This window comes from Emydura macquarii, unplaced genomic scaffold (genome assembly GCF_026122565.2).
Source record: "Emydura macquarii macquarii isolate MOO-44397 ecotype Brisbane River unplaced genomic scaffold, CSIRO-AGI_Emac_v2 contig_71, whole genome shotgun sequence".
NCBI classification, from domain to species: domain Eukaryota; kingdom Metazoa; phylum Chordata; order Testudines; family Chelidae; genus Emydura; species Emydura macquarii.
The window spans coordinates 5,221,770-5,237,785 of record NW_027130208.1 but is presented as its reverse complement, the minus strand read 5'-3'; the positions used below and the strand labels follow the sequence as shown (position 1 = coordinate 5,237,785).

Below are 16,016 nucleotides of genomic sequence, written 5' to 3'. Positions count from 1 at the left end.
TTCCTGTACCTTCTCAGTGGGTCAGATAAGGAAATTTGATATTTTTCACCAGCGTGACGAAATTAAAGGAAAGCTACAAAGAATACAAGGGCTATAGGCCGCTAGATGAACAGTGCAGATTTGGCTTTTTTTTTTTTTTTTTTTTTTTTTGTTACTTAGCCGTACTGAACTGTTTCTCTTGGATGAATCACATTCAATTAGCTACTTCCTATGATGAGCTGATTAAGAAATAAGTGGCATCAAATACCAGTGATTTTGCTCTTTCACTTAATGCTATAATTACATACTAATCAGATGGTAAATCTTAATTGTACATGTTCCATATGTGTTCTTTGCCCATGTGCCCGCCTCTTTCTGTCATCTGCATATCAGCTTGCTGCATACTTTCCAGGCCCCTTTTATGTTTTGCCTAATTGAATATCAAAAGCAGTATATGTGAAACTTCCTGCGTTCTGTTCTTTAGTCAGTCGCAGCTGTGTTATTAGATGACCTTTACCGTTTTGGTGACACAGAATAATAAGAGGAAAAAAAATATTTGAAGCCCAGCCATGCTATTGTTGCAGGCAGAAATGAATCATGTGTAATTGCTTCACTCTTTGGGGCCTAAATCTGGCAGTCCTTTTTCAGGCTGACTGAGTGAGAACGCTCTTATGGGGGTTAATAGTCACGTTGGACATATATGGAATCAATACGCAGCTTCAGACAGAATAGTGAAAATAACTGGATACAGGTATAGCAAAAATTAGCTGATTTCGAGTATGGATTCCTCCTATGTACAGGAGTACTCTGCTCCTGGCCCAGCAATGCATTTAAACACATCTAACTTGAAGCATCATTGACTTCAGTATGATTACTCATGTCTTCAAAGTTAAGTGCTTTGCTAAACTGTGGCCTTCCATGCAATCCTTGTATTTTGCATAGCTAATGAGAAGAAATCTGAACGAGTGTAGGAGACGGGCTACTAGCTGTTGTAACATGAAAAACATGTGGTTTTGAATGCATTCAATCAAGAATCCATGCCATCTCTATTTTCTTAAACCATAGGGCATGAAAATAGTCACAAAAAGAGCAAGAGGAAAAACCGGAGAAGACAATGGCAAGAAAGTAGTCTATTATCTGACGTGGAAGTATTAAACCATAGCATAGCAAGAAATCAATTTTCTACATATAACGCCAGGGCTGAGAACACAAGTGAAGACAAGACGCACCGAAGAACAAAGCGATTTCTTTCCTACCCTCGATTTGTGGAAGTCATGGTGGTGGCAGACAGCAGAATGGTTGCCTACCATGGAGCTAATCTGCAACACTATGTCTTGACATTAATGTCAATAGTAAGTATCAAAATGGAGGAAGAGTTCCCCCCTTAGATCTTACTCTCACCATCCCAGGATGGTGCGATACTCATAGCTTGTGTACGTCAAGTACTGTACTAAAGTCAGGATTAGGTTAAGATGGGATGTGGCTCAGATCAACGAAACTTCAAGCACGTCTCCTCCCTCAATGTAGAAAATGTCGGAACTCACAAGAGACTCTTCCAGTCCTGTTGGATAGGTTCTTCCATCCCTGGCTCCGCCACACAAATTAACTATTCCTGTGGCTCACTCCTTCAGTTCCCCAAGTCTCCAGCAGCGGGGTTGCCCCATGCTAGATCCTTGGGATCTAGTCTCCTTCCCACACAGGCCCATGTGAAATACAAGCTGAATGGGAATCTTGGCGCATGTGGCTTCCTAGCTTACTGTCAGGAAGTGCATCCCTTCCCCTTTCCTACACACTGGGATTTGGAGGTTGAATTGTTACCCAGTTTTCATTGCTGCTTAGAGAAAGAGGGAAATACTACCCAGTTCATGAAGAGTAGTATCATCAGCTGACTTTCCAGTACGGTGGTAGGAGTCCCAGGGGCAACTCTTGCTGGTGTGCGATGGTAGGTTGGTTTTGCTGGTGTCTTCCTTAGCTTTTCCACCCCTTTCAAGGGCAGGCTCAATGATTCCAAATGCCACTGGATCTTTGTGCTGAGCTGACTGATCAGCTGGGAGCTTTCCGTGCCTGCCGAGCGCTGGTCATTGCACTCAGCACCGAAGCGGACAACGATGTGAGCTATGGGTGGCAGATGCTGGACCGCAGAACTCCACATTCCCTAAATTAGATGTGCTCTCTGAACTCAGAGTCCAGACCCCGGGGCTCAAAAGACACTGCCACTATCTGTCATTAGAGAAGATTAATAATAAGATGTTTAGGGTAAGTATTAATCTAGTGCCCCTGTGTTTCTGAGAACTAAGGTTTTTTTTCAACATAGCAACAGGTTTCCTCTTGCTGCCTAGTGTTCAGTGACACTCTTCTTTGGTGCACAGGACATCTAACAGCATGGAAAGGCATTGGATATTCACTTAGATAATTGATGTTGTGCTTATCGGAGATGAGCTGTCAAAGGAAAGATTACCAATTTAAGTTTCCTGAAAGATGAAAGTCTTGCAGAGAAAGATTTAGAAAATAGAGCGTTGTTAGGAAGGTCCCTTGAGAAGGGTAATATGATTCTCTAGATAGACACTATGCCAAAAGCTGCAGTCATTTTCGATGCAGACCTCCCATTTCATAGTAAATATCTGATAGGAAACATTCCTGGACTGGCCCTCAGCATTGATTAGATGATCCATTTGGTTTTTTCCATCTCTGATTCTGTGGGTCAAATTCCACCCTCAGATTACCTCCAATCATCCCGCATAATGTTATCCCTGGAAAAGCAGAGTATAATATAGGTAAACACACACTCCAGTGTAAGGCTTAGCAAAAAATGTACAAAAATTATCTGGTGAAAATCTCTGAACATCCTCCCCTATCTCCCCCCAAAATATGCAAATTTCATAAACATTTATTGACTGAAAGTGAATGGCCAAGTTCATCAAGTGTGAGTAGTGATTTGAGAATTTTAGATATATTTAGAAGGGCTGGATGTTCAGAGAGCCGGCACTCAACATTTAATCATCTTGAGTTGGGCACTCCAGAAATTGGAGCATTTGAAATCTAAAGCTTTTGAAAATCTTAGCTAGTGATAGTTGCAGATGTGTATCTGAAGATAGTTGCAGATGTGTATCTGAGGATAGAATGTGGCCCTGTAATTTGGTGATACTATATGAGCGCAGAACTGAAGGATTAGGTCCAGAAGAAAATTTGGGGATTCTGACACACAAAGTTTTCCTTTTCATTTTAAAACAATGCTCATGGTGATGCTAAATCTTTCAAGATTTTGCACTGAGATGAGGTGCTTGATGAAGTCATTAGCTAAAATTCTACTACAAATCCTAATGAGAGAGTAAAAAGCTGCCACGCTCTGTTTGTTCAGAGGAGAACAGAAGACAGATTTGTGTTGCTTTAATTCTTTGTTTGAATGCCAGCATTAATTCTGAAAATTTCTCTTTGATGCAGGTAGCCTCTATCTATAAAGACCCAAGTATTGGAAATTTAATTAATATTGTTATTGTGAAATTAGTCGTGATACATGATGAACAGGTAATGAAAGTATATTTTCCTCTTTGCGTTTGCCACATGGAACGAGCACTGAGATAAATAACTAAAATACACATTTTTATTTTTATTTTTTATGGCTAGGATGGTCCTTCAATATCTTATAATGCTCAGACAACATTAAAAAACTTTTGCCAATGGCAGCATTCCCAGAACCACCCTGAAGAAAACAATCTACCCAAACACGATACCGCCGTCCTTGTTACAAGGTATATTAGCTTTTCTCATTAATAATGCAGCCGTTTGAGTGTCACAGTTGGAAGCTATTGGTTTATAATGCATGTGATCATCAGAAATAAATGATTTTGGGAAGTGCAGTACTAACAATAAGTGTTTGGATTGCAACTGTGGGAGCAGGGTAGCAATAAAAAAAAGTATGGTAAATATTTATTCCTCCGTTAAATGCGTCTTAGAATGATTGTAGTATCCAGGGTCTGATCGTAACGCCATTGAAGGAAATTGGCAATCAAATCAGCCCTCTCTGTTCAGTTCACTGACTACTTGTGTGACAAAACCAGCTTGAGAATGTCAGCTGGAGAACCAAGAATTGCTTTTGAATTATTTTTTTTTTTTATTTTTGCATTTGTACTGTAACTTGCGTGTACATGAAAATTAAAAGCGTCAAGTCTGTTCTGCTTTCAGACAGGATATTTGTAGAGCTCACGACAAATGTGATACATTAGGTAAGCTTAATTTTTTTTTTGGTTTTACTCCTTTAAGGTGAAAATGTTAATATGTACTTAACCATGAGCAATATTTCTTTTTTAATAGTAAACCTTTGTGTTCTGCCGTTGCTTTTCTAGGTCTGGCTGAACTGGGCACCGTTTGTGATCCGTACAGAAGCTGTTCAATTAGCGAAGATAACGGACTAAGTACTGCTTTCACGATAGCACATGAACTTGGCCATGTGTAGGTTTTATGTAAACAAGTGTACATTTAAATAGCCAAAGACATATGCTAAATAGGAATTGATACACAGCTGAGCCTAACTACTTGAGAGGAAATGAGAATCTTTGGGTAGGAGGTGCAAAGACTGGCAGGGGAAACAACAGACAGCATCTAGAAGGTGGCTGGAAGATGCTCCATAGCCCCCAGTGGTAGAAGCATGGAATGGCAAAGAGAAGGCCCAGCCCCTGGGCAGCCTAGAACAGGTGGGATGGTGCGTCAGAGAAAGCCCCCAGTTGTGGGCAGCAATTGAGCAGGGGAGAAAAGGATGCTGACCTTCTCTTTGCCCTGCCCAAATCAAACTAACACGTGTCCCCTCCTGCACTGCCGTTTCCTCCCATGCCTAGCTCTTGTCTCAGTGCACAGGGTGGGAGACGGATGGATGTCTCCAAGCAGAGCTAAGGTCTCAATGGCCTATGGAGCGGGCACGTTTTGTGTCGTAGTAGGTGCTTGCGCGCCCACATCTTCATCGCTAGGTTGTGGTGGAAGAGCTAAGAGTAAACATGGGCAAACCTTCCCCCTTCGGCCACCTCGCCTACGGTTCCTTGCCATGGCATGTTCTGCAGCCTGTTAGAACAGATCCTACCCTAGCGTGTAGCTATACAGAAGTCAATGGAGTAGTTACGCCAGGGGATGAATTCAGCTTTGTGTGATTGGCATTGGACTGACAGGAAATGCTCATATTGATGAACTTGACCCGCCGTGAAGCTAGGATTCCAGATGTACCCACATCTACTGGAGCCCACTGAAGTTAGGGACGAAAAAGATGTGCTTAGATCACGTGGTCCTTTGTCTCTCAAGGGCAGAGTATGTCATCTATCTGATGACTACATAGCCAATTAAAATAATTTAATAACAATATTAAGTAAATTTCCAATACTTTAGATAAGAGACTTTAGAGTTGGGATTAGTGAGTTCCAATAAGCAGCTTATTCTCTGCTTCCAACATTTTTCATTTGGGTAGTTTATTTTTAAGTGCGGTGTATTTTTTTAATTAGATATCCTGACGGAAATCCTGAAAGGTTTACTTCACTAACTTCATCCAAAGTGACTTCAAGGGTTAGAGGTGGTCCTGAACAGGAAGTGCCTCTGTGCTCTTTTATGGGGGCCGGGGGGAAGAGTTGGCTCACTGGACAAAATCTTAATGGAAATAGCAACTCATCAGCCTTCAAATTTAGGATCACATCAAGTCATTTCCCTTCTTCCACTTCAAACAGCAAAGCAGTTTAAGGTGTTTTATCTCTGTAACATTTCTGCAGCATTCTTTAACAGATGATGTGCTGCAAAAACCTCACATGGGTTTATACTGATATTGATTCTTGATGGCATTCTGTAAACCTACCAGATAAAATATACGCACTAATTTATCCTTGGTGTGACTCCATTTAGGCAACTACATCAGTGATAAACTTGGCCCTGGATGTCTAAAACTATAGTTCAGCTTCATTAGAAATGTTCTGCTACTAGGCTGTTAAACTCTCAGAACTTCACTACATTAGGAATTTCAGTCACCTGTGGCTTGCAGATTCCTAGAGTAGATATGCAACACTGCTCTAAGCCATGGTTTGCATCAGTGCTGTTTGCGCTGCTTGAGACTGGGGTATATGACCCTGGTGCAAATTGTGATTTGTGTTGGCTGTCTCCCTCTGCACTAGGGGTTTTTACTGCTGAAGGCTGGGATTTACAAAGGAGCCAAAGAGCATTAGGCACCAAATTCCTATCAACTTTCAAAATCCCAGCCAAAGTCAATGGATCACTTGATGTTTCCCTGTTCTGTTCATTTCCTCTGAAGCACCTGGCATTGGCCACTGTCAGAAGACAGGATACTGGGCTAGATAGATCATTGGTCTGACCCAGCATGGCCATTCTTATGTTAAGTCTGTGACCGTTTCGATTGGCTGGAGAAAACTTGCCACTGACATAACATCGGGCCCAATCCTGTGAGGTCCAGAATGCCTGCAGGGTCACGGCTACTGGTAGCAAGAAGAAAAACTGCATCTGAAATTTACCCAAAGTGTCCGGCTTGAGAATACTCAAGTATGCATACTGCCCCTTATAGTACCGATGTTGAAAGGGTTTGTGTCGAACTCTGTAGCCGTTTGCAGCCGAACGGCAAGACTCCAGTAGTGTCCCAAAGTGTTGTTACCGTGCAATGGTTATTCCAAAGACTCAGGTTAATTTTATTCTTATCTGTCATGTTTACCAGCAGTTTCAAAATTGGACCAAATGTTTTTATGCACCCGATTTCTACTGCAGTGCCAAATACTTGGTCTTTAATACGCACCTCATTGGACTTGCTTTGCTTTTTGTAGGTTTAACATGCCACACGATGACAATAATAAGTGCAAAGAAGATGGCGGGAAAAATCAGCAACATGTCATGGCGCCAACCTTGAACTTCTACACCAATCCCTGGATGTGGTCAAAATGTAGTAGGAAATACATTACTGAATTTCTAGAGTAAGACATTCTATATGTGGCCATGGTGTCGTATACACAACAGACCTCAAAGAGCTTATTTGTTACATTGAAATCAAAGTGTGCGTCATTTGGAAAGGAACTGAAGTGGGGGCGGCATAGGTGTGCGCACAGGGTGTGCCGGGTGTGCCCCGGCACACCCTAATGCAGGTGTGTGAAACATACGGTCTGCGGTCCAGATTCTGCCCGCGAACCTTTTTTATCCAGCCCGTGTACCTTTTTGATGTATCCCGCGGCGCCACCTCTCTGTGTTTCCAGCAGGTGCTGGAGGGTAGAGCTGCCACCGAAAGAGTGGCGTGCGCTCAATTTCTCAGTGGATACAGCGAGCTGCTGCTGAAAAAAAAGAAGCCGCGAGAATTTGCGGCGGAGACTAGGGCAAGAATTCCGCCGGCAGGAAATTCAAATGTGGCCCGCCGGTGGAATTGAGTTTGACATCCCTGATGAAGATGTACATGAAAATTCCCTGGGTGCACACCCTAATGAAATGTGCTGCGTACGCCTATGGGAGGCGGGATGTGTATGTGTGTCCTTTACATAGTGTAGGAATGCACCTTCTGAGATTCAGTTCCTTCCAGTTCTGTCTCCTGCTGAGCTGGCAAGGAGTTGCTTCTCTCTGGGGAAGGCTAAGACTTTCCCCCATGGAAATCACTTTTAAGGAACTTGCCCTCTCTGCTAACCTGAGCAGTGAGTTTTCCAAGCCTTGTGACCCAGAAACTGAGCTGTGTCTTAGGAACACGTGGTACAGCTAGGAAGGCCGTTGATAAAGTCCATGGAATCCACCTCTGCGCTTTGCAGGCCTTGGAGCTGACCTGGAGGCCTTGGAATAAATTATCGAGGCCCTCAGGTTGCTCTGGTTTACAGTGACTGCCCGTTCTGGCATCTGAGAATGATTAGGATGAAGGGGGAAAGTGGGAGTAGGCCAGGCATCCATTCCTCTGGCCATACTCCTCATGTGGGTCACTGGGAAGGATTCACATAGCAGGCACTACAGTGGCACTACACCTCTTTAGGGTCTCCCTATGCAGAAAGAGCCCTCTGATAGCTAACTTAGGTAGCGCTAGGGCAGCATCCCCATGTTGCAATGGCACAAAAGTTGCCCTAACATGGCCCAGGATCTGTGCTCACGATCTCTGTCTAAAGTACAGTGTTCTTCTTAAGTCCAATGAAGAATTTTCATAGTTTGATTCTATAACATGATACAACTGTAGTAAAATCTATTCCAAAAGGTGGTTGTTAAATAAACATCATGGTTTTCTTCCCCTTCTTTCTCCTGAGTTATGTACAAACATGCGCCAGGCCTTCTCTCTTCTCCCATTGATTTTGGTGGGAGCAGGTGAAGGCCCAGTGTTGTGTATGGACAGATCTAAGAGCTCGTGTCCCTTGAGGTTGCTCTTACACTGTTTGTGTAGCGGGAATATTTAATACTTCCTCTATCAGTTTGCACTCACTCGTGGTACTCAAAGCTACGTCCTGTATTTCGCAATAGCTGAAGTACTGTAGGTTAAATATGACAAGCCAATAACAAAGGAGAAAGGATGGTCTTTTGGGTGCAGGCCCAGGCTGAGAGGAAGGTAATCTGGGTTCTTTTTTCACAGTTCTGTTTATAAACATCCCAGGAGACCTGGGGCATACCATTTAAGCTGTGATACCCCTGAGCAGCCCCGTGTGTAAAATGGGTGACAGTCATAATTCCCTACTGTACAGGAGACTTTGAGGATGAATTCATTGATGTTTGTGAGGCAAACAGATACTGCAGTGATAAGTACATTAAAAAGAAATGGGCGCTGGCCTGACAAATCTTTATTTAACCTTGTTGTTCTTCTGTTTTATTGAAGCACTGGTTATGGGGAGTGTTTGCTAGACGAGCCTGTGTCAAGAACTTATGCTTTGCCTCAGCAACTCCCAGGAGTAATTTATGATGTTAATAAACAATGTGAGTTAATTTTTGGACCAGGATCTCAAGTCTGCCCATATATGGTACGTGCTTTTCCACCTTTTTGTTTGGCTTGCAACACGAGCTAGAAAGAAAGCGTTGCTGGGTTAGTCCCATTGCAATATCATTTTGGTACCCATGTTATTAATTTTTGTTTGTGGCAAAAGACGTCGTTGGGACAACTGTTACTACAGACCATCGGCAAGGTTTGACCCCAGGGCCTTCATCTCTGAAGCACAAGCCTTTGCCACTTTTGCTAATGGACCACACCCATGAGTTTCAAGAGTGACTAGTGATTTTGAGAGCCTTAGTCTGTGGGGATCCAAATTAAGACGCTTGAAAGGGGCTTGATTTTCAGAGGTTGGGTGCTCATCATTTCCAAGGTATATCAAGTTGGGCGCCTAGACGTGGAGGCACCCCAAAATACTAGTCACTTTGGAAAATCCCATGATTAGCCGGGAGCTGTAACGTGCAACTGTCCACTGTGGACCAGTCACTGAGGGGCTATTTAACATATGACAGCCCTGGAGATTGAAGTCCTCCGTCCACAAAACAGAAGCGTCACAGGGAGCAGCGCACAAGAGTCCTCACGTTGCCCGCAGCATGCCTCATTCCTACTCTACTGGGGAGAACCTTAAAAGGCCAAAGCAGTGTCCACTGCTATTTGCTCCCCGCCCGGGTACCCGTTAGTGCCAATTCTCGTGGCTATTTGTGTGTTTCATTTCAAATAGACTACTAAAATGCTAGCAGAGGGGAACAAGTGATGACCACTGCGCAGTTAGGCTAAATTGGAACTGGGAACAGGAGCTGGTTGGGGAGCGGGGGAGGAGTTTTCATGATAACGGTCGTGATTTTGGTTCTAGTACACACACGCACAGCCCGTGTTTTGTCAAAATCTCACGTTGACAGAAATTTTCCAATCAGCTCTACTGGTAACTTGACTTCACGTGGGCTGCACGCAGGTGAAGGCACTTGCCTGCACTCATCCAGTTTCATCGCTTAGAGCTGAAAGACTCCATGTCCCCATAGCTATTCAGTACTTCCCTCCGGCCCTGCTTTAGTACACACATTCATTCGTTCACCGCGTGAGCAACGGCAAATGTAATGTGGCATGTCATGTGGTCAACAGTGCGCCTCACACTAAAGCCGGGCGTTGCTTAATGCTATGATCATTTCAACAAATTAAGCAGATGCAGTGCCGACGACTCTGGTGCATTAACATTGATGGAGCGCACAAAGGATGTCGTACTCAGCACACGCCTTGGGCCGATGGGACCGAGTGTGAACCTGGAAAGGTGTGTAGTATCTGATGTTTCATCCCCTTGTAGATATAAACAATGTTACAAAGCTAATACTGTATATGTCAATCAAAACCCTTTTTTCCCCCTGAAGTTCAGTTCAATGGAGTGCAGTTCACAACTGATATTCACCCGTGGGCTAATTCTATATACTATAGCTCTGGTGGTGGCAGAGTGTTCTATCCTTGTCAGTTCCAAGGGTGTATGGTGTAAAAGTGATAGTCTCTCTCTAACTTGGAATTAATGTAGTAATGTGTCATCTGCAAATGCCTTTCTCAAATACATTTGCATCTAAGCTGTTCCTTATATAATGTGATTAAAATCTCCTGTTTGCCAGTATTTTGTTTTTGAAATGCATTCTGCTTTTGTAAAAGCTAGTCTGACTTTATGGAATGAATAGCCTGGAGCAAACTCTGAGAGATTTTCCTGTCCTATCCATTGGAAGTTAATATATGTAGTTGGTAATTAGTACGTTTAAAATTGGCTCCTTGCTTGGACAACTTCAGAGTAGAATACAGAGCTTGTCAAAATGTTTTCATTTGAAACTTTCTTTGACAATGTTTTCACCAGAAATGGAAACGTCTGTAGGAAATGTCTGATTTCAACGGAATGTTTCTGTTTGTGATCTAATTTTTTCAGTGTTTATGTGCCAAAAACTAGGGGGAAAATAATTTATGGGATTTTTATGGGATTTTAGTTTTTCCATGAGAACCCATGAAGAAAAATTTCAACCAAAACTTTTTAGCTTTTAGAATATTTTGTAAGAACAAAAATAATTTCCCAAGCATCTCTTTGCTTGATGGTTTTCTAGCACTCGTATCTTAAACATTCACTTTTGTAACACGCCAGTTAATGGTTTTAGTTGTCTTTGCCTTGGAAGACTTGTCCCTAATACCGTCTAATACAGGGGTGTCAAACATCTGGCCCGTGGGCCACATAAGGCCCACCAACCTTTCTGGTCCGGCCCCTGGTGGCAGGGCGTGCTACTGCGGTGTTGTACTTTCTGGCGCCGTTGCGCGCTGCCGTGAGATGTCACAGCGTCGCGCGCTGCCGCCAGAGAGTACAGCGCCACGAGATGGCGCGGCGTCACGCGCTGCCACGAGATCTGGGTACGCTGGCGGCAGCATGCATGAGACACAGCGCTCCAAAAGGCGGGAGAGGGACAGTGTGGTCTTGGGGCATCGCGCAGTACTATAATTCTTAATCATTGATCGATTCTTTTAATCGTAAAATAGTAGTAGTTGTAGAAGTGAATTTACTGCAGTTTTTATATTGCGGATATCTAGCAAATAAAATATAATACTACATAAAAATGGTTGTGCCTAGCATTTCGATTTCTGGTATGTATGGCCCACTTGAAGTACATTTAATTCAAATCTGGCCCGCCATAGCAAATGAGTTTGACACCCCTAGTCTAATACATACAATCTTTTAAATGCATTTTATTTAAAATGTATTCAGGCTATTTTTGACCAAATACTTTCATAAAAGAAATAGACTATTACATTTTCTGCATTTCTGGAACCTTTATATTGCACGTGCTTTGCTGAATAATGATTCAAGTCAATGAGCATAGTGTATCATTTTAGTTTTCTTTCTGAGTGAAAAGCACAGGCATGGAAATCGTACATCTTCTCATGCTTTCATGCAGGGGCCTATATAGCCTTGAAATTCCCATTTTTATACTGCTTTTTGGAGCCTTGTGACAGTGGGCTTAGTCTGCCCCTCTAACCATAGGAGAAGGTACGCTGATTTTAATCACTTTTCCATGAGATTCCTTCTTGTTCAGAGAGTCGGCCTGGGCAGGCCTGTGCATCAGTTTAGTCAATTTAAACCCTATTTTGATGGCTTAAGTGGGACCTCAGTGGTGTATAGATCTTGTTGTAGCCCTCTGCATAAAGGTGAATTTCACCTTGGCATAAGGGCTTGATCTTGAAAAAAATGCTGGGGGTAGTTCCTATCCCAGTGACCCATTTTTCAGCTACTTCATTTAGTGTTGCTCACAATATAAGACTAACAGATAATGTCTTACTACTCTGTGAGTACAGGACATACTACTGAGTGTGTTTGTATTGCATTGTAGTAAATAAATAAGATATACTACATGGTAATAATTAATGACAGGTAAATTAAAGTTAAAGCAACAAGCCAACGCCCATTGACTTCAATGGGGCTGCTCAGGGGCGAAGCACTAATCCCAAGAGTAACTATTTCCGTGGTTAGTCTGGTAAAAATAGTGAAAAGTCACAAGTCCCATAATGCAGAATCTGGAAGTAGACAGTCATACAAAAGGTGAGTAGGGAGAAAGGCATCTAAGCACCTTTGTAGATCTGGGCCTAAGTCCAAGTCTTAGTCTCCACAGCAATCCACAAAACTCCCACATGGCTGCCGCCTAGCCGTGTAGACACCTAAACTTACTCGCACCTAAGTTTTCAGGGTAAAAGTTCCCTAGGCCCCTAAGTTTCTGCCTCCGGTCATGCACACTGCTCCTTCTTTCCTGCCTAAGTCCCAGTGTGATCCACAGAGCATGAGGCAGTAGGAAGAGAAGCACCTATCTCACTCGTGGAGTCCAGTCCAGTAGGCCTGCTGAGAGATCACCTACTGGATTGGGTCCCATTCAAAATCTAGGAGGTAAAGGTGGTGATAGCTTTTTAGCCAAGTGGCTAGAGCACTCCCTCACTCGGGTTGTAGGAGACCTGGATTCAATTCCCCCCTCAGGCAGAGGGGAAGAAAAGATGGCAACAGGGGTCTCCCACCTCTCGAGAGCATGCTCTAACCACTGATGTATGGGATATTCTAATGTAGGGCTTTCTCAGCCTCTCCTGTTGAAGTTGTCGCACTGTAATAAACACTTAGAGTCATTGGAGTATGGAGACTGGACTCTGGGTCGCCGGCCTTCCAGCTGGGTGCCCTAACCACCTGATTTAGAGACATCCTATCTGTTCGTGTTTATTGGCATAAAACATTCAAAACAAAATCCAAAAATTACAGACACAATCATAATGAATCACAGATGGAAAAAGAGGCCACCCAGACCTCCTCATCCCAAAATATGTCCTGAAAACTAGGTCAGTGCAGTGTTCTAACCCCCAGGCCATCCCCATTCCTCCAGTCACATTAATTTTTTCTCCACCGTAGCCAGCAACCAAATAACTGTACAAATTGTGTGAACTGGAATTTCAGGCGTGGTGTTCTGGGCCTGACGACCAGCCGAACGGCAGTTCTGCCATAGTCATAGAAACCCATTGCATTAAAAACTGCCAGAGTCTCAAAGGAAATACACAGCAAATGTCTGTTCTTCATTATCGAGCAGTAGCTCTCAACCTTATTTACTTTCTCCACACCAGTCATGATTTTATAGATCTCTATCATATCCCCACTTATTTGTCTCTTTTCCAAGATGAAAAATCCCAATTTTATTAATCTCTGCTCATATGGAAGCTTTCCATACCTAATCATTTTAGTTGCCCTTTTCTGTACCTTTCCAATTCCAGTATATCTTTTTTGAGATAGGATGACCAGATCTGCACACAGATTCTAGATGTGGGTGTACCATGGACTTATAAAGAGGTGATATGATATTTTATGTCTTATTATCTGTCCCTTTCCTTATGATTCCCAACATTCTGTTAACTTTTTTGTCTCCTGCTGCATGTTGAGTGGATGTTTTCAGAGAACTATCCACAATGACTCCAAGATCTCTTTCTTGAGTGGTAACAGCTAATTTAGATTTTTAATTTTATATGTATAGTTGGGATTATATTCTCCAATGTGCATTACCTTACATTTACCAACCTTGCATTTCATCTGCCATTTTGTTGCCTAGTCACCCAGTTTTGTGAGATCCCTTTGTAACTCTTCGCAGTCTGCTTTGGACTTGACTATCTTGAGTAGTTTTGTATCATCTGCACATTTTGCCACCTCACAGATTATCCCTTTTTCCAGATCATTTATGAATATGTTGAACAGCACTGGTCCCAGTACAGACCCCTGGGGGACACCACTATTTACCTCTCTATATTCTGAAAACCGATCATTTGTTCCTACTCCTTGTTTCCTATCTTTTAACCGGTTAATGACCTAAGAGAGGACCTTCCCTCTTATCCTGTGACTGCTTACTTTGCTTAAGAGCCTTTGGTGAGGGACCTTGGCAAAGGCTTTCTGAAAATCTAAATACATTCTATCCACTGGATCACCCTTGTCCATATGCTTGTTGATCCGCTCAAAGAATTCTAGTAGATTGGTGAGGCATGATTTCCTTTTACAAAAACCACATAGACTCTTCCCCCAACAAATCATGTTCATCTCTGTCTCTGATCATTCTGTTCTTTACTATAGTTTCAACCAATTTGCCCGGTACTGAAGTTAGGCCTACCGGCCTGTAATTGCTGAGATTGCCTCTAGAAAAATTGGTGTTACGTTAGCTATCCTCCAGTCATCTGGTACAGAAGCTGACTTCAATGATAGGTTACATACCACAGTTAATAATTCTGCAATTTCACATCTGAGTTCCTTCAGAACTCTTGGGTGGATACCATCTGGTCCTGGTGACTTATTTCTGTTTAATTTATCAATTACTTCCAAAACCTCCTATAATGACACCTCATTGTGGGATGACTCCTCAGATTTGTCACCTAAAAAGAATGGCTCAGGTTTGGGAATCTCCCTCACATCATCAGCTGTGATGGCCAATGCAAAGAATTCATTCAGTTTCTCCTCAATATCCGTGTCTTCCTTGAGTGCTCTGTTAGCATCTCAATCGTCCAGTGGCCCCATTGGTTGTTTAGCAGGCTTCCTGCTTCTGATGTACTTACAATTTTTTTTGCTGTTACTTTTTGAGTCTTAGACTAGCTGTTCTTCAAATTCTTTTTGGCCTTCCTAATTATATTTTTACACTTCACTTGCCAGAGTTTATGCTTCTTTCTATTTTCCTCAATAGGATTTAACTTACACCTTTTAAGGGATGCCTTTTTGCCTCCAACTGCTTCTTTTACTTCATTGTTTAGCCACGGTAACACTTTGTTGGTCCTCTTATTGTGTGTTTTAATTTGGGATATACATTTAAATTGAGTCTCTGTTACGGTGTCTTTAAAAGGTTTCCATGCAGCTTGCAGGGATTTCACTTTTGGCACTGTACCTTTTAATTTCTGTTTAATTAATGTCCTCATTTTTGTGTAGTTCCCCTTTCTTAAATGAAATGCTACCATGGTGGGCTGCTTTGCTGTCTCCCCTCTGCACAGGGATGTTCAATTATGTTATGGTGACTATTACCAAGCGGTTCAGTTATAATCACCTATTGGACCAAATCCTGTGCTCCACTTCGGACTGAATCAAGAATTGCATCTCCTCTCGTGGGCTCCAGGACTAGCTGCTCCCAGAAGCAGTCATTTAAGGTGTCCAGAAACTTTATCTCTGTATCCCGTACTGAGGTGAAATGTACCCAGTCAATATGGGGATACTTGAAATCCCCCGTCATTATTGAGTTTGTTTATTTGTATAGCCTCTCTAATCTCCCTGAGCATTTCACAGTCACTGTCACCATCCTGGTCGGATGCTCGGTAGTGTATCCCTACTGCTATATTCTTATTATTCAAGCGTGGAATTACTATCCATGGAGAGTCTGTGGCACCGTTTGGTTCTTTTAAGATTCTTACTTCATTTGACTCTATGTTTCTTTCACATATGGTGCCACTCCCCGCACCAGTACGACCTATTCTGTCCTTCCGTTACATTTTGTACCCTGGCATTACTGTGTCCCGTTGATTATCCTCATTCCGCCAAGTTTTGTGATTCCTGTTATATCAATATCCTCATGTAATACGAGGCACTCAAGTCACCCATAGC

The 16,016-nt window shown here is 42.7% G+C and overlaps 1 protein-coding gene across 8 annotated transcripts in view; it reads left to right on the top strand.

The window, feature by feature from the left end:
- ADAMTS9 (ADAM metallopeptidase with thrombospondin type 1 motif 9) overlaps window positions 1-16,016 on the top strand; it is a 133,940-nt gene that overhangs the window by 24,345 nt on the left and 93,579 nt on the right. For 6 of the 8 annotated variants that reach the window (XR_010918582.1, XR_010918584.1, XM_067541726.1 and 3 more), the window contains exons 4-11: window positions 1,045-1,331; window positions 3,421-3,504; window positions 3,604-3,728; window positions 4,162-4,202; window positions 4,323-4,428; window positions 6,777-6,923; window positions 8,777-8,918; window positions 10,062-10,169. Coding sequence is in view for 6 of the 8 variants with exons in the window: in XM_067541726.1 (XP_067397827.1) it covers window positions 1,045-1,331; window positions 3,421-3,504; window positions 3,604-3,728; window positions 4,162-4,202; window positions 4,323-4,428; window positions 6,777-6,923; window positions 8,777-8,918; window positions 10,062-10,169 (1,040 nt within the window). In the remaining 2 variants the exon portion in view is untranslated. The remainder of the gene's footprint in view (window positions 1-1,044; window positions 1,332-3,420; window positions 3,505-3,603; window positions 3,729-4,161; window positions 4,203-4,322; window positions 4,429-6,776; window positions 6,924-8,776; window positions 8,919-10,061; window positions 10,170-16,016) is intronic. The other 2 variants (XM_067541731.1, XM_067541751.1) reach the window with 2 other exon arrangements.